General features: G+C 36.9%; 1 protein-coding gene across 2 annotated transcripts in view; it reads right to left on the minus strand.

Moving 5' to 3' along the window:
• Positions 1–21233: 21233 nt before the first annotated feature.
• The window catches only part of LOC128220054 (UDP-N-acetylglucosamine--dolichyl-phosphate N-acetylglucosaminephosphotransferase-like), a 62533-nt gene continuing 58808 nt past the window's right edge, over positions 21234–24958 (minus strand). For both annotated transcript variants that reach the window (XM_052928306.1, XM_052928305.1), the window contains one exon: positions 21234–24246. In XM_052928306.1, coding sequence (XP_052784266.1) covers positions 24181–24246 — 66 coding nt within the window. In that variant the 3' untranslated portion in view covers positions 21234–24180. The remainder of the gene's footprint in view (positions 24247–24958) is intronic.

Genomic DNA, 24958 nt, shown 5'->3' on the forward strand with positions numbered 1-24958 from the left:
TTCAGTGCAATACATATTCCACTTATTTATATACGTTGTATATTGCTTTTTCGTTGATTTCCTCCATGAACTCATAATTACATCAATGGCATTGTCTGATAAACCCTGATCTTTGTATTGTTCCCTGACACATGACATATTAACAAACTTAGTTTCTGGCATAATGGGTGCAGTTTGTCTTTTGCATATGGCAATGTTAGAAGACGTTTCTGTGGTGGAACTCGCCGGGGTGACTCGACACACATTTTCATTAGTACCGGATACCACATCTGCGTTGTCCAATCTGGCACAACCAACAAACCATCCGCCTTGTCGTGCGCAACTTTTTGTAGTACCCTGCCTATCAGACTGAAAGGTGGGAAAGCATAAAATCTATATTTTGACCAGTCCCAATTAAATGCATCTACACGTGCAGACCCTGGGTCTGGTCTCCAGGAAATGTATTTGTCTACCTGGTGATTCAGCCTAGAAGCAAACAGGTCTATTTCAGGTGGAAAAAACTGTTTTGAAATCCTGTTAAACACAGAAATAGATAGCATCCATTCTGTATTGTCGTGAAATACTCTACTTTCTCTATCTGCAAGGTAATTATCTTTGCCTGGTACATGCTCAGCAGTTAGCCAAATATTATGCTGATAAGCATATTCCCAAATTACACGTGCGATATCATTGCATTGTTTTGAGCGGGTACCCCCCATGTGATTGATATATGCAACTGCAGTAGAATTGTCTACTCTTACTCTGACGTGCTTTTCTCTTAGGCACAATGTATAAGCTTTTAACCCAAGTAACACAGCGTTTAGTTCTAAATAATTGATATTGTCTTTAAAAGAAGCTTCTGCTACAGTCCACTGGCCACTGGGGTGATACAGGAATCTATGAAACTTTGCCCAGATTACAAAAGAGCTCTATGCTGTATTGTATGGCATGACCAAGTTTCATCAAATGACATATGGACGACATGTTGTAGTCCAAAGTGATCACAAGCCACTTGTGAGTATAACACGCAAAAGTTTGCATGTTGCTCCGCCAAGATTGCAAAAGATGATTTTGCAATTACAGAAATACGATTATGAAATTGTTCATGTACCTGGAAAGGACATTCCAGTAGCTGACACACTAAGCCGTAACTATTTGCAAGATGAACAGATTGATGTATGCAAAGACATAGATGTTCATGTACATTCTGTCATAGAAAACATTGCTATGAGTGATCAGAAAATGACCCTGATCAAAAGCAAAATTGAGACTGATCAAGAGATGCAGACTCTGAAACACACAATATTAACAGGTTGGCCTGATAAGAGACAGAACTGTCCAAATAGTATTTTACAATATTGGAATTTCAGAGACGAACTAACAGTCATTGACGATTTTTTGTTAAAAGGAAACAATGTCATAATTCCCAAAGATTTGAGACATATGATGCTGGACAAAGTTCATGATTCACACTTAGGCATAGAGAAATGTACTCAGCGTGCAAGAAGTGTAATGTTTTGGCCCAATATGACCAAAGACATAAAGAACAAAGTACTCAATTGTCCCATATGTCTTGAACACAGAAACTCCAATGTCAAGGAACCAATGATTCCTTATCAGATTCCCAGCAGGCCATGGGAAGTTGTGGCTACTGATATTTTTCACTGGAATGACAGTAACTACATTGTTGTAGTTGATCTGTATAGCAGATATTTTGAATGCGGGTTACTCAGAAATATGAGAAATGACACGGTTATTCACAAATTGAAGGGCTATTTTGCTACACATGGAATACCCTCAAAAGTCATTAGTGACAATGCAGGACAATATTGTAGTCAGGAATTTGACAAATTTGTTAGAGAATGGGATTTTGAACATGTTACGTCATCGTCGTTACACTCACAAGGCAACGTTGTTGCTGAAAGATGTATTCAAACAATCAAAAAGATTTTCACAAAATCTCTACAAGATAACAAAGATCCGTATCTTGCAGTTCTCGAATACAGAAATGCACCGCTTTCATGTGGCAAATCACCAGTACAATTACTAATGAGTAGGGAGACTAGGTCTATTTTGCCAGAAACGCGCAAACACCTTGAGCCGAAAGTTCAAAATAGGCAAGAAATCAAAAGCAAAATGTCAAAAAAAAAATCAAATCAAAGACATGGTTTGATAAATCTGCCAAGCCACTCACACAATTGTCACAAGGAGAAACAATTAGAATCAAACAAGGTAAACGCTGGAAACAGGCAATTGTTAGGACACAAGTGCATGACAGATCATACATTGTTGAAACTAATGATGGTGGTGTCTATAGACGAAACAGAAATCATTTGTTGAAGACAAATGAAAAACCATTTCAAATCATAGATACACATCCATGCAATGGCAACGACATTCGTCTAACTGATCAATCACAACATGACAGTGATAGAAACATACAAAATCAATCAGAGCGAAACTTTTCTCATGATAACACTCAGTCGCAACAACAACAACCATCAGCACCAACTGATGTTGCTGGTAATACTTATCAAAATTCTAACATGTACGTCACTAGATCAGGAAGACAGGTCAAAGTACCTCAAAGGTTGGATCTTTGAACTGATTTATGATGTGTTTTGTGATATGTTGTAAATATATTTGTGATACTTCAATATATTTCAAATGTAAAAACTTTTCTTCAATATTCTGTGCTGTGAAGGAAATTCATAATCGCCTATATCCTGTAACTGTGTGAAAGTGATATTTGTGGACAGTATTTCTACAATGTTAATTGGATATATCAACAGCTATCTGCGGTATGAAACAATACACTTTCAGATGACATTTCTGGGAGGATTCAAGTGTCCTTATCTGAACTGTTAACATTTAGTTAGAAGAAGAAATTCTCATTAATTTCCAGATACACTCTGCTGGAACAATTAATCTGTCAAGAAGATTTTCTGCTCAGCTGAAAATAATGATAACGCTAGGGTGTTGACCAAATTACTTTAGATTAAATGTGTTCTTCATAAATTTACTAATTCTTTTTAAAAGAAGAGAGATGTTGCATTCTTAATCTTAATGTATCTAAGGGACACAATTCGTTATATACCACAGCATATTTCTCTATTGTAGTTATTCATACTGAATACTATGTTTCATATATAGCTATGCCTGTAGTATTGTATTTCACTTGATGCTTGGGTATGAATGAATAAACATGTAACTCCATTTGAGATCTTATGAATCTAACCCATTCCGCAGGTTGTTGTAAGAACAAAATCAACAACGCAACACCTTCTGCAAAACTATAATCAGTCAAAGACTGTTCATTATAAAATTTATTAAATGTACATTCTGAAGACCAACCAGCGGCATTCATTATAGTTTGTATTGATGTGCCTGTCCCAAAAGCAGCGCTAGTTGCGGCTGACCTAACACTATGACCTTTAAATTGCTTAGTGTCAATACCGGCACTGGTTAGTACTGATTTTAGCCATCTGGAGTTGAAACTCCTTTATGTGGTTTTTGGACACTAATAAACAAATCACTAACTTCCCCTCTTTTGCCGCTGCTTTGTTCTAAATAAACATCTAAGGTTTTAACTACACATAAATCAACATCATAACGTATATCGTCTAAATGTAATTACATGAAATCCCGGCCTTGTCTGCTTAATTAGCTGATTTATCACAAATGTAACGGTATCTCCCGCATGGCCCATGTTCTTAATATCTAACATCTGTAATGATTGGGCTCTTTGACCAGAAAGAAGGGCCATGAGCATAACCAATTCCATGTTAAGTGGCTTAAAAGACAGTTTCTCTGTTGGAGACTGCTGTTTGAGATACCTTTTTACCACAGACACATCCCAAGTGTTTACATAACGAGGCAGGGCCGGCCGCATGTTAAAAGCCCCTCTCATGAATCTAGAAATAATTGGGTGATTTCCAACTGAGAATTCACTGTTTTGTAAACAAATAAAGGAGGAAATAGCACTCCTCGCAGTATTAAGCACATTGTAAGTTAATCCCTCTGAGAAAAGTTTGTCAAGGAAATTGACATACAACTGGACTAGAAACATGAACATTATTTTCAGTGCAATACATATTCCACTTATTTATATACGTTGTATATTGCTTTTTCGTTGATTTCCTCCATGAACTCATAATTACATCAATGGCATTGTCTGATAAACCCTGATCATTGTATTGTTCCCTGACACATGACATATTAACAAACTTAGTTTCTGGCATAATGGGTGCAGTTTGTCTTTTGCATATGGCAATGTTAGAAGACGTTTCTGTGGTGGAACTCGCCGGGGTGACTCGACACACATTTTCATTAGTACCGGATACCACATCTGCGTTGTCCAATCTGGCACAACCAACAAACCATCCGCCTTGTCGTGCGCAACTTTTTGCAGTACCCTGCCTATCAGACTGAAAGGTGGGAAAGCATAAAATCTATATTTTGACCAGTCCCAATTAAATGCATCTACACGTGCAGACCCTGGGTCTGGTCTCCAGGAAATGTATTTGTCTACCTGGTGATTCAGCCTAGAAGCAAACAGGTCTATTTCAGGTGGAAAAAACTGTTTTGAAATCCTGTTAAACACTGAAATAGATAGCATCCATTCTGTATTGTCGTGAAATACTCTACTTTCTCTATCTGCAAGGTAATTATCTTTGCCTGGTACATGCTCAGCAGTTAGCCAAATATTATGCTGATAAGCATATTCCCAAATTACACGTGCGATATCATTGCATTGTTTTGAGCGGGTACCCCCCATGTGATTGATATATGCAACTGCAGTAGAATTGTCTACTCTTACTCTGACGTGCTTTTCTCTTAGGCACAATGTATAAGCTTTTAACCCAAGTAACACAGCGTTTAGTTCTAAATAATTGATATTGTCTTTAAAAGAAGCTTCTGCTACAGTCCACTGGCCACCTGTACTGTTATCTTCACATACTGCCCCAATCCTTTTGAAGAGGCATCGGTTGTTAATGAGATCACTGGTATGTCCCTGTAAAGAGGCGCCCCGCTGTTCTTGAGAGCTTTTAACCACCAATCTAGATCAATCAGAGATTCAGCACTTAGTGTCATATGGGAATCAAAATTGCCTTTATTATATTTCAAAGCACTTGTTTTATCCTGTTCTAAAACTTTTGGGTAAAGTATCCCATAAGGTATTGCTATACTATACGAAATCATTTTTCCTATTATGTCTGCTACCTGCCTAATTGTATAATTAGCAGAGTTCTGTAATGTTTGTATAGCTAGCGTTATTGTTTGCACTTTTTGTTCTGTAAGGGAAATGGTCATAGTATTTGAATTAAGAATGAATCCCAAAAAGACAAGTTCCTGTGTTGGTATAAACACTGATTTTTCGTTGTTTATAACGAAACCTATGTCAGCAAGCAACTCTTGTGTGACAGAAACATTTTCTAGACACTCCGCGTACGTAGTGCCTTGTAAATACGAGTCATCCAAATACACCACAGACGGAAAACCTTTCATACGAAGACAAGAAAATACAGGCTTGAGAAGTTTAGTAAATTTCCTTGGTGCACAGGCTAAACCGTTTGCAAGACATGTATATTGATAAAGCTGACCTCTCCATATAAATCTCAAATATTTCCTAAATTCCTCAGATACGTTCACCGTATAGTATGCATCTTTTAAGTCTATTGACGCCATGAAACAACCAGGTGTTATAAGCCGTATAGCCGCATGTAAACTTTCCATTTTAAAATGTATGTACTCGATTGACTCATTAAGAGATTTTAAGTTTAATATCACTCTGTATGAACCATTAGATTTTGGCCTTAAAAACACTGTTGAGATAAATTCTCCATCACAATGCTCTGTAGTCTCAATTACGCCTTTAAGTAAAAGGCCCTTTATTTCTCTATCCAGCACTATTGTCTCTTTTGAATTTAATTTAGTTTCACGTACATGAGTCTGATTTGGCGTGTCAATAAATTCTATGGTACAGGCATAAACAGTCTCTAAAATACTCTTGTCAGTGGTCAGTTGTTCCCATTGGGTACCGAAATGCTTTAGTCTGCCTGCTAATTTAATGCAGTTAATGTAAGAGTAACTCACCTCAGCTACATTGCAGGTTGAGGTTAATGTTTGGCATGTTGTTTGGGAGTCGCACTGGACTGTCCCCTGTGCGGTCCTCCTCGAGGATATCCCCTCCCCCTCTGTGTTTGAAGATAACGAGGTGGATACGGTCGTTGTCCTAAAAAAGAGCCTGATTTCCGGAAAGTACGGTCTTTCGCGTAAGGTGTCTGCCTGAATATTCCTGCACGTACTTTGAATCCAATTTTGTTTGATTCAGTTATTGATTTCAACTGATCAGTTATATTGTCTCCGAATAACATCTGTGTGACTGGATTAGTATTGGAACATATGGCCTGATATTCCTCGTTCAAGTCGCGCTTGATTGACTCACGCCTGCAGGCATTAGCATCTGCATTTCCCACGGCAGTCAGTGCTACGGCATCCACTAATTTTGTGACAAGTTCATCGAAATTCAAACTCTCCTGGCAATCCCGTCCTGCAACCAAGCTATCAATCACCTGCATGATCGGCACCATAGCTCTTAGTGTGAACTGCTGAATCTTTTGAAGCTTCACGTCTTTTGAACGCGTTTTCGCTTCAATTATTCTCCATATTTCAGGATTTACTTTCGGAGGATTTAACTTCGTGACGTTTTCTGGCACGGGGTACTTATCTGCCAAATCATTCCGTTTTTTGTCTTCCATTGTCTTGTCAATGATTTTGTCCGTCAAACTGGCAAGAGATCCCGAAACTGGTGAGCCTTTAGCTTCACTCAATGACAAAGCCGCGGCAATGTCCTCAAATCTACCAGCCGCCGTAACTGGCTGGCTGCAGCTGGCCTGGTCAGCGACATCAGGCGTTGGCATTGAGGAAGACTCGTCTTCACTCTCATCGCATGGTTCTTGCATTTGTTTGCGAAGTCGATCAACGTCTGACTTCAAATGCGCAAAATTTTGCATCATCTCTTGCATTAATGCAATTTGCTCCTGTTGGCCTTTCTGAATGGCCAACAAATCATTCTGTGGTGCCCGAGAATTATCCCGTTTAGGCACGTCCGAACTGCATGTCTTCCTGATTACAGGGTATGTCTGTTACAGTTGGACAAAGTTCTTGTGATATTTTTTTGCAAAATACCACCATCCATGATTATTGTGATACACTATAACTGTTTATTTCCAAGTGTCTAATTAAAAACTACAATTATTATAACTAAAACTATTTAAATTCACAAATGACATTTTATAAATCCAATGTATCACTAATTCTTATAACCACTATGAGCTATCACTCTACAGTAAAGATAATATTGATGTGTACTCAGCAAGGGCTAGAACGCAATTGACCAGTAGGGCTGCTGACGCATATCTCACTGGGGCCATCACGTGACTTTGTGCTGAAGGAGAATCCACTCATAACTCATTTATTTTTAACATTTTTTTTTTGTTGAACAAATAATTGAAAAGGCTACATAATGGGTTTATATTTCAAATTTTATTCAAATTGATCCAAAAATAAGAAAGTTGAAGTTATATTGTGAGGGCGTTTTGTTGTGTATGCATAATTGTTTAAATTTTTTCATGATAAACACAATATCCATACACATCCAGGCCTTACCACGTGGAGGCGCCCTTTTTACTTTCGAATTTTGAAAATATTAAAAATTTAATAAATAATCCGAAAATTGTTTTGTATTATTTGTTTATGCCAGACATTTATTTATGGTTATTTATACATGTACATTGGTTGATATACGTAATCATAAAAAAAAATAAACAAAAAAACACAACAGAACAAAGTTACACCAAGTGAAATCATATGTTTAACTTGGTTTACAATAATGAGAGATAATGAAAAGGTATGTTCACAACAGTGAAGGAAAATAATTACACAAAATAAACAATAGCAAAATATGAAAAAATATACACAGGTAAACTTTGAACATAGCCCCATGTGAACAATTTAAAATGGAATAATTCGTGAGGGTATGCACTGCCACCCGTGCTGGGCTTCAATAGTGATTTTCGGCGTGTGCACACCCATCACCGGACACCCTAAGAGAAATATATGCACAAAATGAAAAATGTACAGATAAACTTTGAACATAGCCCCATGTGAACAATTTAAAATGGAATAATTCGTGAGGGTGTGCACTGCCACCCGTGCTGGGCTTCAATAGTTATTCTCGGCGTGTGCACACCCATCACCGGACACCCTAGGAAACATTTACATACAGGCTATTTTCAGGGTTTGGGCCGTTTACGATTTACGCGTAAGTATTACAACACATTTCATGTTTATTTAATTTAGATTTCGATGCAATATTATTCCATGATTAAATTACATTTCTAAACTTATTGTTATCATATTTATTTCAGTGTCCCGGTCAAGTACAGTTCTTCGCCAAAGGTGTAATGAAGGCATCATCACCCAGATATATCAACGAACTACTAAATTTCAAACCTAACATTACAATAATTACATTGGGGGGGGGGGGGGGGGGGGTAACGACATTACAGCTACATCAGAGCCTAGACAGATCGCTAATCATATCATAAGTATCTCTAAACAACTGAAACACAATGGATGTGGAAAGGTATATTTCACATACATAACAGAAAGGGGAAACTTCAAAGACAAATTTCTAAGCAAAAAAAGTTTCAACGCACAGAGAAAACGCATCAATAATCTTGTTCGAAAAAGTGTACAATGCATTGAAATGAAGGACATAAGATTCCATAAGGACTATCACAGTGACATGGTGCACTACAACAACAAAGGACACATTAAATACTTTCACGCCATCAGGAAACATATTACGTAATTTCACAGATTAAAACGAGCTAAAAGCAATTATTGTGATGTTAGTTATAAATATGCTTATTGTTGTAGTAATAGTAGTAGTAGTTCGCAAATGTGCTTATAAAAACACGTAGTTATTAATTTATTGTTGTTATATATGTTTTCAAATGTGCTTCATTCATTCATTTAAAGATGTAGTAATATCTATTCATGATTGTTAATGTACTTTTAAACTTATTATGAAATATATTTTTGAAATGAATAAATATTGCATTAACTCATATAAAACGTCTCCGTTTTCAATAATAAGCATATTATAAAATTTTCAGATATTAGATCTAATTAATGTTATATAAGAGATCACGACTAAAACGGATTAAATGATACTAATGTAAGTAAATAAAACATAAAAACATTAAAATATAATCATCGGACACAAACTACTACTGTATTAATATTAAGATACTTGATTGAATTTATTTCCGCCATATTGTGTATGACTTTAAAAACTACACCCTATAGTCCAAAATAACGTTAACACACTGTGATAGGTATTATCCAAATAATTTACTCAAACAAATACAATAGTTCGATTGCTGCTGAAAAAAAATCATTTGAAACATAAAAGCTATTTCACAAAATATTACATGACATGAACTCTTTAACCGCGTATGATTTATTTCTTAATAGCTTTCATTCATAAAATAAGTTCTTTGCCGGGGTTTGCCGGGTCAGTCTTGAATGCCGGGATATGTGTGACGTCACACGGGGTGCAAACATGTGGTGTAGCTTACTATTGGATGTAGGGTAAAATGACTTCGTATGTAAATGCTATACTTTCATTATTTTGTTCAATAAAACTCACCAAATTGCAACGGTACAACTATACTAAGAGTAACACGCAATGTTTGTCGTAAAAAAGGCAATAACGCGTTAAATACACATAAGCAGGTACTTGACGCCCCACATTCACGTCAGTAGTTCTGTTGCTACGCGATGGTGTGTATTAATATATTCATGTTCAATATGTCGTGTCAGGCGACTAGTCGCGTTTCTGAAATACCGCTCTCTAAAGACTGTCGGCTTGCAGCCGACAGTCTAAAAACCGGAAATATTTACGATCTGATTCTTTTATCTTGATAGAATAATAAGCATCAGACAAATCTACAGATGCTAAGTAGCAGTCTTTTCGCATGGTATTAATTGCAGATTGTAAAGTTTCCATTTTGAAATGAGATGTGTTAATATTATTTATATTAAATGATTTCAAATTTAAGATAATCCGAACACGCCCGTCTTTCTTTGGTCTAATAAAAATATTAGATATGAATTCGTCGCACGCATCCGTGTGTGCAATTTCGATTATCTCACATTCCAAAAACCGTTCGAGTTTTAAATTGATTTTTTCCTTTTCGTCATTTTTAAAATTTATTGGTGTAGGAATATGTACTTGTTTTGGTTCTGATATTAATTCTATTTCGCATCCCCGAATAGTATTTAAAATCCATCCATCCGATGTTATTGTTTCCCACATATGAATATTGTCAGCAGTCTTCCCAGCTCTAAAATTGTCTGATGTATTTTTAAGTTTTACTTTAATGGATGTACCTACATTGTTTATTTTTTCCCAATCGCCTTCGTATGCTTCTTGTTCATATTCCTGCGATGAAATGGTCGGTTCATGCGGGAGGAGTGGCCGGTCGTTCCTTGATAATTGTTGCTGCTGTAGTAGTTGCTGTTGTTCGCGTGTCTGTGGTACGGCCCCCTCCCCTTTTTGATAAAAAAGGCTTTCTATACTACGATGTTGTAAGCAAAGTTTTGGATTCTTTTAGGTCTTTAATTTTTTCTTGCAACTTGTCTCCAAATAACTGCGTTGCAGATGGCGTTCTGTCACAAAGGGGCTTGTATATAGGTAGCAAATCTCTTTTTATTCTCTCTATTCTTCCTTCATTGCAGACAATTATAGATTGTGCCAGTTTTAAAAATGTCCTCAGTTAATTCCCTTAACGTGTTCAAATCTGGGTTATTTTGCTTCAACACTTGCAATGCTTTTAATGTTGGCACCACAGCCATGCACATATCGTGTTGGCTCTTTTGCATTGCAAAGTCATGAGACTTTGTATTTTTCTTCAGTTGTCTCCAAATTTGCTCATCAACTTTTGGTACTTGTAGATTGTCAACGTTACTAGGTCGTTTATGTTTTTCTCTGAGAGCTTTAACCTTTTCCGGTTTAGATTTAGATCTTAATGATCTGTTAACAAGTCGAGCCAACTCGTCACTCACTGGTTCGCCAATTTCATCGATTGGCTCGAAAAAATCATTTAGTTCCGGCCATTCCCCTGTTGGGGCCTCCTGTTCATGTTGGCAAAATTCATGCAATTCGTCTTTGCTTGAGTCGTCCGATGATATCAGGTCACATGTGCTGATAAGCTCGGCCCTTTTTGTTTGTTTTGTAGCCGAACCGTCAGTTTCTTGGCATGCTTGTTTGTGCTTCAAAGCGCCCACTTCCTGAGTGAGACTAATCATTGACTTGTTAATTGCCTCTAGTGTATTGGCAAGAGTGTTAGATGTCATGCTTTCTGATGATATCGTGGAGTTCCCCATTGATGCTTATCTTTCAAAGATGTTTTCCGTTGGGGTCTGCGCATGCTCATTACGTTCATTTCCGCCCTGGCATTCAGCCAAATTAAGCTGGAATGAAATGATTCTTATAGTTTTACGTTGTTAAAATCAAATCTATTAAACGGCATGGTATCTACCTTTATTATTTGAACCATTTTAAATGTGCTATTGTATCTACCACATTTAAGCTATTTTAGGAATAGTATCTACCTCAATATTGAATACTACTATAATTAATGGCATATAGTATCTACCAGTAATAAATAAATTGTAGGCATGGTATCTACCTCAATATATTATCCATGAAATGATATTGTATTGACAATCACTTATTAATATAACCAGGCATAGTATCTGTCGTCATAATCTTTCCCATATATTAGTGGCATGGTATCTACCATTAATAAATATCATTTCATAGCGGCATGGTATCTACCGAAATATACAAATGCAGTGGCATGGTATCTACCACAATTTTTGCATTATGCTAGTTATATTTGTTGATAAATTATCTACCAACAAAATATGATAGTATATGACTATCATTATATATTTGTGGCATGGTATCTACCACAAATATTTCACATATTTGTAATAAACGTTGGCATGGTATCTACCAACTTATGATGTTTATTACTCAATGTATATGTGAATCGTTCCTTGTGGCATTTACCGCATATAACTTATGACGGAGTGTATATATTTCCTAGAACTACTTTCGGTAAATCCGAAACCTTATAAATTTTCATTGCTTTCAAAGTTTTCAGTAAAAACATTATAAATAGTATGTCATTTACTTGTTCTTGATCCTCCATTCATTAATCCTGTATTATATCCTCTTTAGAAAATGAATAAACAATAATTGGTTAATATCTGATTTCTATCTACGTCTTAACCCTTAAACCGCTCAAGCCTCGCTATGAATGCCCTGACCGCCGAGCTGCGTTCCTTATCTGTGGGGTCCTCAAGGGAAATTTATGAAATCTGTTTTGCATTGCACTGATTTTTTTTTTGTATCTTTCATTTTGCATATTAGCAATATTGTATATCACATTGTTTCTTCTATTTCGCTTTCAAAAAGATACAAAAACACCTGTTACAAGAACCTTTAAGAGTAATGGAATCCAACTTGATACTTGTATGTGTTTTCATTGATGCATGTTCTATTGAATGTTTTGTTAACACAACAAACTAATTTTAACTAACAAGGTCAAACAAAGTTTTGTTGTAAATCAATTGTTTTTCCAGGTCTGTTTTGATACTATTTTTTATCCCAAAATCCCAAACTTTTGATATGTATTTACAAAAACAATACTCAAACTGACAATCCACGATAATAATATCCTTGCTGACCCAACGGCATAGTTGATTAATTGTAGACCCGGTTCGTATACAACACAAAGGCATTGACGATAACTGCAAACTAGATGTAGAAACACAATAACATCGTATAGCTTTCATGTACAGTAATTGCCGATCTATATAAACTACTTGAGCTCTACAACCAATGCACTTATGGTTTAAACTGCATGCAACTAACAGTTTACCACTACAATAAATGATTAAGGCATCACTTTATTAATGGCAATTGACCATAAACTATATTTCACAAAAATAGCATTAGTGGCTTGACCAATCATCCCTAAAAATCAATCCCAGTATCTCAAGGTGTCCGACTTGCCATTAATTGACATGGCAATTTTAGCCACTGGTACAATGTCATCTTAAATGCATGATAATATAAATCTTGACAGGAGCATATAGTAACATTAAACCTGCTAAGCGTTTTCAAATAAACCTTTTAGCACCATATCTTAGAAAATTCTCTGCAACTTTCGACTTTCTTGTCAGAACAATAACATGTTACTAATCAGACTTGTTTTCAAAACCATAAAACCACTACATCCTGAAATATTAGTGTATACTATAAATGATTAAAAGTATTTAAAATTCTGGCGTTTGAAGCTTATAACTTGGTAAACAATCAGCATACACACATGATCGTGAATCATAATGGTGAAAACTCGTATAAAACCCTGTTCATGCAGCGCTATCAGCGCTTTGATTATATCTGAGATTAAAATTACATGTCTTAAAAGCTACAAGGTTTTGAACATTTTCTAGCGAGATTCCAAACAGACATTTGTAAGTTTCAATAGCAATTAATCTTATTCAAATGTAATGTTAGCAATTTAACTCTATGAAGATTTTTGTAAGTTGAGGTGTAATCATTAAAAACAATTTTTAAAGCTCTGTATTGAATCTTTTCCAATTTCTTTGTGTTAACAATTAAGTCTTGCTACAGAATGCTAAAACGACTGAACAGTAGTTGAAAATGGATCTGATTAAAGATTTAAAGATAATTTGCTTAGTCTTTGAAGGATATTTAGTTGCTACGCTGCTTTTTTGCACATTTTAGAACTCTGGGCATCAAAATTTAGTAGAATACCTCAACGCTTATAAGTTTCACTTGTACTTCACAAACAATGATGTAATTAAATATATTGAATTGGTTTTATTTTTAGCTCACCTGAGCACGAAGTGCTCAAGCTGAGCTATTGTGATCGCCCAGTGTTCGTCGTCGTCAACAATTTTACTGTTAACACTCTAGAGGTCACGATTTGAGCACTATTTTAATAAAACTTGGTCAGAATGTTACCTTAAATAAAATCTTGGGAGGAGTTCGATATTGGGTCATCTGGGGTAAAAACTAGGCCACCAGGTCAAATTAAAGGAAAAGCTTGTTAACACTATATAGGTAACATTTGACTGTATCTTCAGGAAACTTGGTCAGAATGTTAATATTAATACTCTCTAGGTCAAGTTCGATTCTGGGTCATGTGCGGTCAAAAACTAGGTCACCAGGTCAAATTGAAGGAAAATCTTAACACTCTAGAGGTATCATTTATGACTGTATATTCATGAAAGTTGGTCAGAATGTTTATAATAATAATCTTTAAGTAAAGTTTTAATCTGGGTCATGTGCGGTCAAAAACTAGGTCACCAGGTCAAATCATAGGAAAAGCTTGTTAGCACTCTAGAGGTCACATTTATGACTGTATGTTCATGAAACTTAGTCAGAATGTTTATATTAATTAGTTCTAGGCCAAGTCGAATCTGGGTCATGTGCGGTCAAAAACTAGGTCACCAGGTCAAATTTAAGAAAAAGCTTGTAACACTCTAGAGGTCACATTTATAACTGTATCTTAATGAAAGTTGGTCAGAATGTTTAAATTAGTAATCTCTAAGTCAAGTTTAAATCTAGGTCAAGTGTGGTCAAGAACAAGGTCATTGGGTCAAATCATAGGAAAAGCTTCTTAGCACTCTAGAGGTGACATTTATGACTCTATGTTCATGAAACTTAAGTCAGAATGTTTATATTGATTAGCTCTAGGCCAAGATCGAATCTGGATCATATGTGGTCAAAAACTATGTCACCAGGTCAAATTTAAGGAAAAGCTTGTTAACCTCTAGAGGTCACATTTATAAATGTTTCTTTATGAAAGCTGGTCAGAATGTTAATATTAATAATCTATAAGTAAAGTTTAAATCTGGGTCATGTGCGGTCAAAATCTAGGTCATTAGGTCAAATCATAGGAAAAGCTTGTTAGCACTCTAGAGGTCACATTTATGACTGTATGTCGATGAAACTTGTCAGAATGTTTATATTGATTAGCTCTAGGCCAAGTTCGAATCTTGGTCATGTGCGGTCAAAAACTAGGTCACCAGGTCAAATAATAGGAAAAGCAAGTTATCACTCTAGAGGCCACATTTATGACAATATGTTCATGGAACTTGATCAGAATGTTATTGTTGATGATCTTTATTGGATCAGGTGAGCGATTCAGGGTCTTCAGTGCCCTCTTGTTTGAGCCAACTGAAATTGCATTTGATTGGAAGTACACCAGTTTATCAAAATGCTACTTTCTTCTTCAAGAGTGGTCTTAACAACATCAGAATATATCTCACACAGAAAAGAGTATTGTCATCTGCATAGTTATACAAAGCTGCAAAATCAATCGGGATCATCTACTGGTCATGACCAACCTGCATACCTAGTATAAAGTTCTTTGGGAGCAAACAATATTTAGATATATAGCGGAAACCACTTTTTCAGCTTTAGTTCATGGCCAACACATCTTTTTTCACCTGAAGGTCGCCAAAACCTTGACCTGATGATCTCAAAATAAAAAATGGTAGTGTACTGTTCATTACCAAGCTGCATATCAAGTTCCTGTACACAAAGGTCACTGCCACTTTGACCTTATGATCACAAAATCAATGTGGTCATCAGCTGGTCATGACCAACCTGCATGCCCAGAATGGAATTCATGGGAGCAAGCTGTTTTAAGTTATGGAGTGGAGTTTTTCAGCTTATATAGGTCACTGCCAACATATTTGTTTTAAACTGAGGTCACAACAACCTTGACCTTCTGATCTCAAAATCAAAAGGGGTCATGTATTCTTCACTGTGACCTTGAGCCTGGACCTTCTGATCTGAACACCAGTAAGCATAAGCTACTGGTCATGACCTACCTGAGGAGATGTTATAACAAGAGGCCCATAAGGGCCTATTCTCTACTGGCATGGCTCTTGTGTGTCGTTTTCAAACCAACGCATGTATGTATGGGTAATAGGCAACAAACATTTAGTTCACTTGGGATGTTTTGTGTTTTGGGTAAGCTGCATGAACTATTTTAATATGTGCCAATGACAGTAGTTCATATCCAAATTATGTAAATACTGGTTACAGCACACATTCAAAGAGAACCATGTTTTAAAGAGATTTCACGGTAATACATCTGAAAACTCTTATCATCATTTTACTCGATGATACCAAAATTGCAGAAAAAATACAATTGAAGTTTAAAAAATATTTTGGTTTTGGTGTGTTGCAAACCCACGCCGATTAAGTCAAGGAAAAAAGGAAAACTGAAGCCCACTGGTCCACATGGACATATACAACAGTCGTTAGATAATTTGACCTTTAAAGAATACCATGATAACATCACGTGATAATGTCAATCAACCAATCATGCTTCATCTAAACGCTGAAGCTCAAAAATAAGAAAGCAGGTCAAAAGGTCACAATCAAGGTAAACAAAGCACAACATTGATATTTATTATCAAAACTGTACACATGGTCCAAATTTCATTGCTGTAGCTTTAAAAATAAGCAAGTAGGTCAAAAGGGGTATGGCCAGCTTTGGTCCCTGGGGCATAATTTCAACGGTCTTGGTAGAGGAGCATATGTGATGCTCCACATCAAATATCAAAGGTCTTGTGGTTTGAAACAAGAAGATTTTGAAAGTTTGTCTCTAGGAAACTTGTGACCCCCGGGGTAGGGCCAGTTTTGACTCCAGGGGCATAATTTGAACCTTCTTGGTAGAGCACCACTTAATGGTGCCTTATTCAAAATACCAAGGGTCTACACCTAGCGGTTTCAAACAAAAAGATTTTCAAACATTATCCTATGTAAGTATACCAAACCTTTGAATCCCAGGGCGTGGCCTGTAATGACCCCAGGGGCATAATTTGAACAAACATTCACAAGCAATTGTGTTCAGATGGATGCACAAATGACAGACACTTCTAGCCTTTGGCCTATAGAGCTAAAAATCGACCAACCTCAGCTGCAAGTTTGATCCCTTTTTAACAAAGGCAAAGGAGAGTACAACCTAAAACCAACTGCACAACCAAAAAAAAACAAGTTGTCTCTCTTTAATATGGCTAAAAAAGGCATTTTTGTTTATACTTACAAGGGCCATAATCTATTCATGCATGGGCGGATCTGGCTGGTTTTCAAAAGAAACCGAGCTCTGATGGATATCTAGCTACTGTACAAGTTTCATCAAGCAATTGTTTACAGACGCACTGACGCACGCACATACCACGTACACATTACCATCACATAATATGCCTTGGCCAGCAGAGCTAAAAACCATAACCTTTTAACAGCTGTGCTTTCAAAATAACATGGAGGAAACAAAATAATAACCGAGTAGTACCAGTAAGTTCATGGACCCAAAGGTCACTGCTACCTTGCTTTTTGACCTCAAAATCAATAGGAGGCATCTACTGGTCATGACCAATCTGCATATCCAGTATGAAGTTCATTGGAGCAAGCTATATTTAGTTTAATCTGCATATCCAGTATGAAGTTCATTGGAGCAAGCTATATTTAGTTTAATCTGCATATCCAGTATGAAGTTCATTGGAGCAAGCTATATTTAGTTATGGAGCTGAAACCATTTATGTATTTTTATTTATTTACCTGGGCAAAGAAGGAGAAGTAGTAGTTGTTGTTGTAGAATAGACAAACTAACAGTAGAGGCAGCAGCACCAGTAGTAAGATTGAATCATCACTATTATCACTTAAAGTAGTAGTAGTATCAACAGCAATACAGCTGCAGCAGTATCATCTGTTAACTACTAAGACTTGTTGACCAAATATATATCTATTCAAACTTAAATATAAAATAGTCGGTTTTGTTTGATGGAGGGTCATTATTTTAAGACACAATCCTGAGGAGTCGATATTGTACAGAAAAGGGGTCACTTTATTTAAAGAATAAGGAGTCATGATTCTATGGGGGTCAAAATATTTACCGTATAACAATACATTTTGCATCTGTTGAATATTGACCTAATAAATGAACCTTCTTCGCGTGAAAAGTTGACTCTCAAAAAGTGATTAAGGATGGTATTCAATATCAAACTGAGTCGATCCTAGTTCATCTAAAGATTTCTTCATATACGAAGTCCAAAGAGAACAAGAAACGCCGCAATGCAACGAAACCAGGTTTTTAATGATTGACAGAAGAACTACAGCCTGTGTCTGTTTTTCTATTTTTAGTAACAGTGACCTTGACCCTAGGGACCCCAAATGCAATCCATTGAAAGGTATCCATAAACTATTCCTTTATACCAAGTTGGGTCAGGATATGTCAACCCTAACTTAAGTTATTCAGTTTCAACCATTTTTCCATTTTTAGTAACAGTCACTTTGACCTTGAATCTAGGGACCCCAAACGTAATCCCATAAAAGGTATCCATAAAGTCTCCCTTTATACCTGGTTTGGTCAAGATATGTAGGTAGACCCTGTCTAAAATTATTCAGTTTCAACTGTTTTTCTATGTTTAGTAACAGTGACCTTGACCTTGAATCTAGGGACCCCCAAAACGTAATCCCATGAAAGTATCCATAAACTCTTACTATAGACCAAGTTTGGTCAAGATATGTCAACCCTAACTAACATATTCAGTTTGAACCATTTTTCTATTTTAAGTAACAGTGACCTTGACCCTAGGGACCCCAAATGCAATCCCATGGAAAGTATCCATTAACTCTTCCTATAGACCAAGTTTGGTCAAGATATGTCAACCGTAACTTAAGTTATTCAGTTTCAACTGTTTTTCTTTTTTTAGTAACAGTGACCTTGACCATGACCCTAGGGACCCCAAACGCAATCCCATGAAAGGTATCTATAAACTCTTCCTGTACACCAGGTTTAGTCAAGATATGTCATCCCTAACTGAAGTGATTTAGTTTCAACCGTTTTTCTATTTTAAGTAACAGTGACCTTGACCTTGAACCTAGGGACCCCAATCGCAATCCCATAAAAGGTACCAATAAACTCTTCCTACTGACCAAGTTTAGTCAAGATCTGTCATCCCTAACTAAAGTTATTCAGTTTCAACCGTTTTTCCATTTTTAGTAACAGTGACCTTGACCCTAAGGACCCCAAACGCAATCCCCTTAAATGAATCTATTAACTCTTCCTATTGACCAAGTTTGGTCAAGATATGTCAACCATAACTAAAGTTATTGAGTTTCAACCGTTTTTCTATTTTAAGTAACAGTGACCTTGACCTTGACCCTAGGGACCCCAAACGCATTCCCATGAAAGGTCTCCATAAACTCTTCCTTTAGACCAAATTTAGTCAAGATATGTCATCCCTAAATAAAGTTATTCAGTTACAACCGTTTTTCCATTTTTAGTAACAGTGACCTTGACCCTAAGGACCCCAAACGCAATCCCTTGAAAGGTATCTATAAACTCTTCCTATTGACCAAGTTTGGTCAAGATATGTCAACCATAACTTAAGTTATTGAATTTCAACCGTTTTTCTTTTTTTAGTCAGTGACCTTGACCTTGACCCAAGGGACCCCAAACGCAATCCCATGAAAGGTCTCCATAAACTCTTCCTAAAGACTAAATTTAGTCACCATTTTTCTATTTTTAGTAACAGTGACCCTAGGGACCCCAAACGCAATCCCATGAAAGGTACCCATAAACTCTTTCTATAGACCAAGTTTGGTCAAGATATGTCAACCCTAACTAAAGTTATTCAGTTTTAACTATTTTTCTATTTTTAGTAACAGCGACCTTGATCTTGACCCTAGGAACCCCAAACGCAATCCCATGAAAGGTCTCCATAAACTCTTCCTATTGACCAAGTTTAGTCAAGATATGTCATCCCTAACTAAAGTTATTGAGTTTCAACCGTTTTTCTATTTTTAGTAACAGTGACCTTGACCTTGACCCTAGGGACCACATACGCAATCCCATGAAAGGTCTCCGTAAACTCTTCCTATAGACCAAATTTAGTCAAGATATGTCATCCCTAACTAAAATTATTCAGTTTCAACTGTTTTTCTATTTTCAATAACAGTGACCATGACCTTGACCCAAGGGACCCCAAACGCAATCCCATGAAAGGTATCCATAAACTCTTCCTTTAGACCAAGTTTAGTCAAGGTATATCATCCCTAACTAAAGTTATTCAGTTTCAACCGTTTTTCTATTTTTAGTAACAGTGACCTTGACCCTAGGGACCCCAAATGCAATCCCATGAAAGATTCCCATAAACTCTTTCTATAGACCAAGTTTGGTCAAGATATGTCAACCCTTACTAAAGTTATTCAGTTTCATAGGCGAGTTTGACGCCGCCCGGTTGCCCGCCCGAACAACGACGTTAGCCATTCTAATAACCAGGTTTCACTATGTGAAAACCTGGTTAATAAATAGAATTCATTTTGTAACATCAATATTGTTCTACACAAAATTTTACATATATTGCCTTGAAGCTTATTCCAAAAACATAAAAGCCTTTAGTATTGAGTTTAATGTAATGGGTTGAATACCAAGGTCCAAACAGTTGAAATTGGTCAATTATATCTCGAGTCTTTCATACCACATACTCAAGAACTTTCAAAGTAGAAGACTACAAAAAGTTTAAGCAAAATGAAATTATATCAAAAAGAAATCTGGGACAAAGTTGATTATAGGTAGTCGGGTTAAAAAAAAGATCACAAGTCAAATCTGAAAAAACAAAACACGTTTACACAACACAGGTTTTTCCTCATTTCACATGTAAAATTTTATCAAAATGCAGACATTATGGGCAATTTTGTGTGAAGTCAATGTCAAGTCAAACACTAGGTAAAAACTTGGAAGAACCTGGTTCACACAAATCAGGCCACAATTTTCAACCAATGCTTTTACAAAATTGGTCTAACTCACTTTTGACAAATTTAACTCAAAATCAACAAAATCAATGGGCTTCATCTGCTGGTCATGACTAGCCTACCTTCTAAGTTTTAGGTCCCTCTGTAGAAAAGTTTACAAATTAAATGGGTAGTTAATAAATATTTGAATTATTAATCCGAGAAGATACCACTAAGAAATCACATGGTTTAAAAAAAGAGATGTATATGAGAAAATAGTGGACAATACCCTTGTGCTACTGATATGGTCTAGAGAAATCACATAACAGTTTTATTAATTTATTTCAAGTAGTTACATAAAAGGTTGAGACAGACACATATTAGATTCTTCAATAATTTAAGGGCAATGGCAAACTTTACAAAAGTTTCATTAATTTCTGTCCAGTAAACTACATAGCAAAGTAGGGCTGGTATTTATAAAACCTCTTAAGTGATTTCCTCACATAAGTCACTTTCCTTATTTTAGTATCTCTTTAGTCATATAAAATGAAAAAATAAAAATTCCAAATTGTTTTATTTTCATTGACCTTATTGAAATAAACAATTAAATGTTAAAAACATTTATACATTTCTTTTATTTTGACATGACGATGAAAAATTTAAGAAATCAACTTAAGTTACAAAATCAAATGACTTAAGATGCTTTATGAATACGGCCCCTGGACTAATTTTAGATTTTACATCAAGAAAAGGGCAATAACTCTTTGTGCTACTGACCCCATCCAGATGCAACTTGCTGGTGTACTTTCTCATTATAGTTCTGTTCCGTAGTTACTTAGTTATGGCCCCAAAAAGACAAATTATAGCTTTATTATTTAAATAGAGGGCAATAACTCTTGTGCTGCCGACACTATTAGATGCATCTTCCGTGTGCATCAGCACAATATGATTATACATACTTGATAGTTTCATTAATATCTGTCCAGTAGTTACAAAGAAATGGCTCAAAACAACGCAAAAACTATGACACAGCCTTAATACCTTGGTAGAGTTTTTCTATCAAGCTTTCCTTGAAAGCATCGTACAAATATATATATTTTCAGTAGGAATTTTTGATAACTTATTTGCTTTCCCTATTCCATTTCCAGCCTAGTGCATAAAGGTTGTACACGCTTGATATATGTATCTTTCTAGTAGTTACATAGTATTAGTAAGGCTCAAGACAGACAATGCAAATTATATATCCCTCTACCAAAACCATTAAGTGGGGGATAATAAAGAAACAAGAGATGTTTGTCAAACATTATGCCCCCCCCTGAGCGCCATGTTGTCAGGATTATATGGACAATTGAATGAAATATGCATGGACCGAAATGACAGCTGATTTGTCGCTAACATTGTATGCCGTTGAGGCAGTTTTAAGATTATGACCATTCAAAGTTTGAGGATAGAGTGTGTTATGACCATGACCTTTGACTCTATGACCTCAAAATCCATAGTGGTCATCAGCTGGTCACCAAAAATCTAAATGTTAAGTTTGAGGGCCATGGGTGCAGGCATTGACAAGTTATCACACAGACAAGCATTTTTCGTTCAAGGTCACTGTAACCTTGACCTTTGATCCAATGACACCACAAATCATAAGGGGTCATCTACAGGTCAGACACAACTCCAAATCAAGTTTGAGGGCCATGGGTGCAGGCATTGTCCAATTATCACTTGAAACATTTTCGCATTCAAGGTCACTGTGAATCTGAACTTTGACCCAATGACTCCTAAAATCAATAAGGGTCATCTCCTGGTCAGGCCCAACTTACATGTCAAGTTTGATGATCATAGATTCATGCATTGTTGAGATATCACTGGGAGAAGATTTGTTAACTTTTTTTGCGTTAAAGGTTACTGTGACTTGGCCTGATGACCCCCAAAGTCAAGAGGGGTCATCTACTTGTCAGGCCCAACCTTCATGTCAAGTTTGATGGCCATAGGTCCAGGAATTGACGAGTTTGCTTTCAAGGTCACTGTGACCTTGACCTCTGACCCTTTAAATCAATAGGGGTCATCTACTGGTCTAGCCCAACCTCCAAGTCAAGTTTGAGGGCCATGGGCGCAGGCATTGTTGAGTTATCACTCGGGCAACCTTTTATCGTTCAAAGTCACTTTTACCTTGACCTTTGGCCCAATGACCCCTAAAATCAATAGGGGCCATCTACTGGTCAGGCCCAACCTCCAATTCAAGTTTGATGGCCGTGGGTGCAGGCATTGTCGAGTTAGTACTCGGACAACCTTTTACCATTCAAGGTCACTGTGACCTTTACCTTTGGCCGATGACCCCCAAAAACAATAGGGGTCATCTACTGGTCAGGCCCAACCTCCAAGTCAAGTTTGAGGGCCATAGGTGCAGGCATTGTCGAGTATTGACGCGGACAACCTTTTACCATTCAAGGTCACTGTGACCTTGACCTTTTGCCCGATGACCCCCAAAAACAATAGGGGTCATCTACTGGTCAGGCCCAACCTCCAAGTCAAGTTTGAGGGCCATGGGTGTAGGCATTGTCGAGTTATCACATGGACAACCTTTTACCATTCAAGGTCACTGTGACCTTGACCTTTGGCCCGATGACCCCCAAAAACAATAGGGTTCATCTACTGGTCAGGCCCAACCTCCAAGTCAATTATGAGGGCCATGGGTGCAGGTATTGTTGAGTTATCACTCGGACAACCTTTTACAATTCAATGTCACAATGACCTTGATCTTTGACCCGATGAGCACCAAAAACAATAGGGGTCAGCTACTGGTCAGGCCCAACCTCCAAGTCAAGAATGAGGGCCAAGGGTGCTGGCATTGTCGAGTTATCACTCGGACAGCCTTTTACCATTCAAGGTCACTGTGACCTTGACCTTTGGCCCGATGACCCCCAAAAACAATAGGGGTCATCTAATCGTCAGGCCCAACTTCCATATCAAGTTTGATGACCATAGGTCTAGGCATTGTTGAGTTATCACTCGGACAAGCTTTAAAATTATTTTACCATTAAAGGTCACTGTGAGCTTGACCTTTGACCCGATGAGCCCTAAAATCAATAGGGGTCATCTACTGGTCATGCCCAACCTTCATGTCAAGTTTGATGACCATACGTCCAGGAATTGTTGAGTTTTCACTCGGACAAGCTTTGGTCTACCGACGGACGGACGGACCGACCGACATGCCTGTGCAAAGCAATATACCCCTCTTCTTCGAAGGGGTGCATAATAAAATTGGAATCTAGATGCTATACATCGTAGAACATTTTTGCCAGCTGATATCGGATTCCAAAAGCAACACAACTGCACATCACCTGCAAATAGACAAAAAAAACCCTGTTCATTCAACATTCATAAATGATGAAACAAAAATTAACAACAATCATTTATAATACATAAAACTATACATTCACTTATGAACCATTATAAAATAAAATACATCACTCATGAGGGTCTGTGCTCATCTGGCTTTACTTATTTGGTCATTTTCTGTATCAAGATCATATATATGTACAAATTGAAGGATATCAATTGTGACAATTTCACTCCAGTCATGTATGGGCAAATCTTGCTGATTAAAGACAGGAGCCAAGCTCTCATGGATATCTTACTAATGTATAAGTTAGGAGAAGATCGGATAAAAAATGAAACAAGAGGCCCAAAAGGGCCTATGCTCTACTGGCTGGCTTTGTGTGATCAACATCACTGTTTTCGAAAAGAACCAACCTCTAATGGATATCTAGATACTGTACAAGTTTCATCGAGATACAATCAAAACTGAAGGCTGTATCATGTAAACAAGGAATTGTTTACAGGCGCACTGATTTTTTATACTATCAAGGCCCATAATCTAGGCATGCATGGGTGGATCTGGCTGGATTTCGAAAGAAACCGAGCTCTAATGGATATGTAGATACTGTACAAGTTTCATCAAGATACAATCAAAACTGAAGGCTGTATCGTGTTAACAAGGAATTTTTTACAGACACATGGACGCACATGTTTCCGGTGGGCATGGCGGGCGCA

Source organism: Mya arenaria, chromosome 15, assembly GCF_026914265.1.
Source record: "Mya arenaria isolate MELC-2E11 chromosome 15, ASM2691426v1".
In the NCBI taxonomy this organism is placed as follows: domain Eukaryota; kingdom Metazoa; phylum Mollusca; class Bivalvia; order Myida; family Myidae; genus Mya; species Mya arenaria.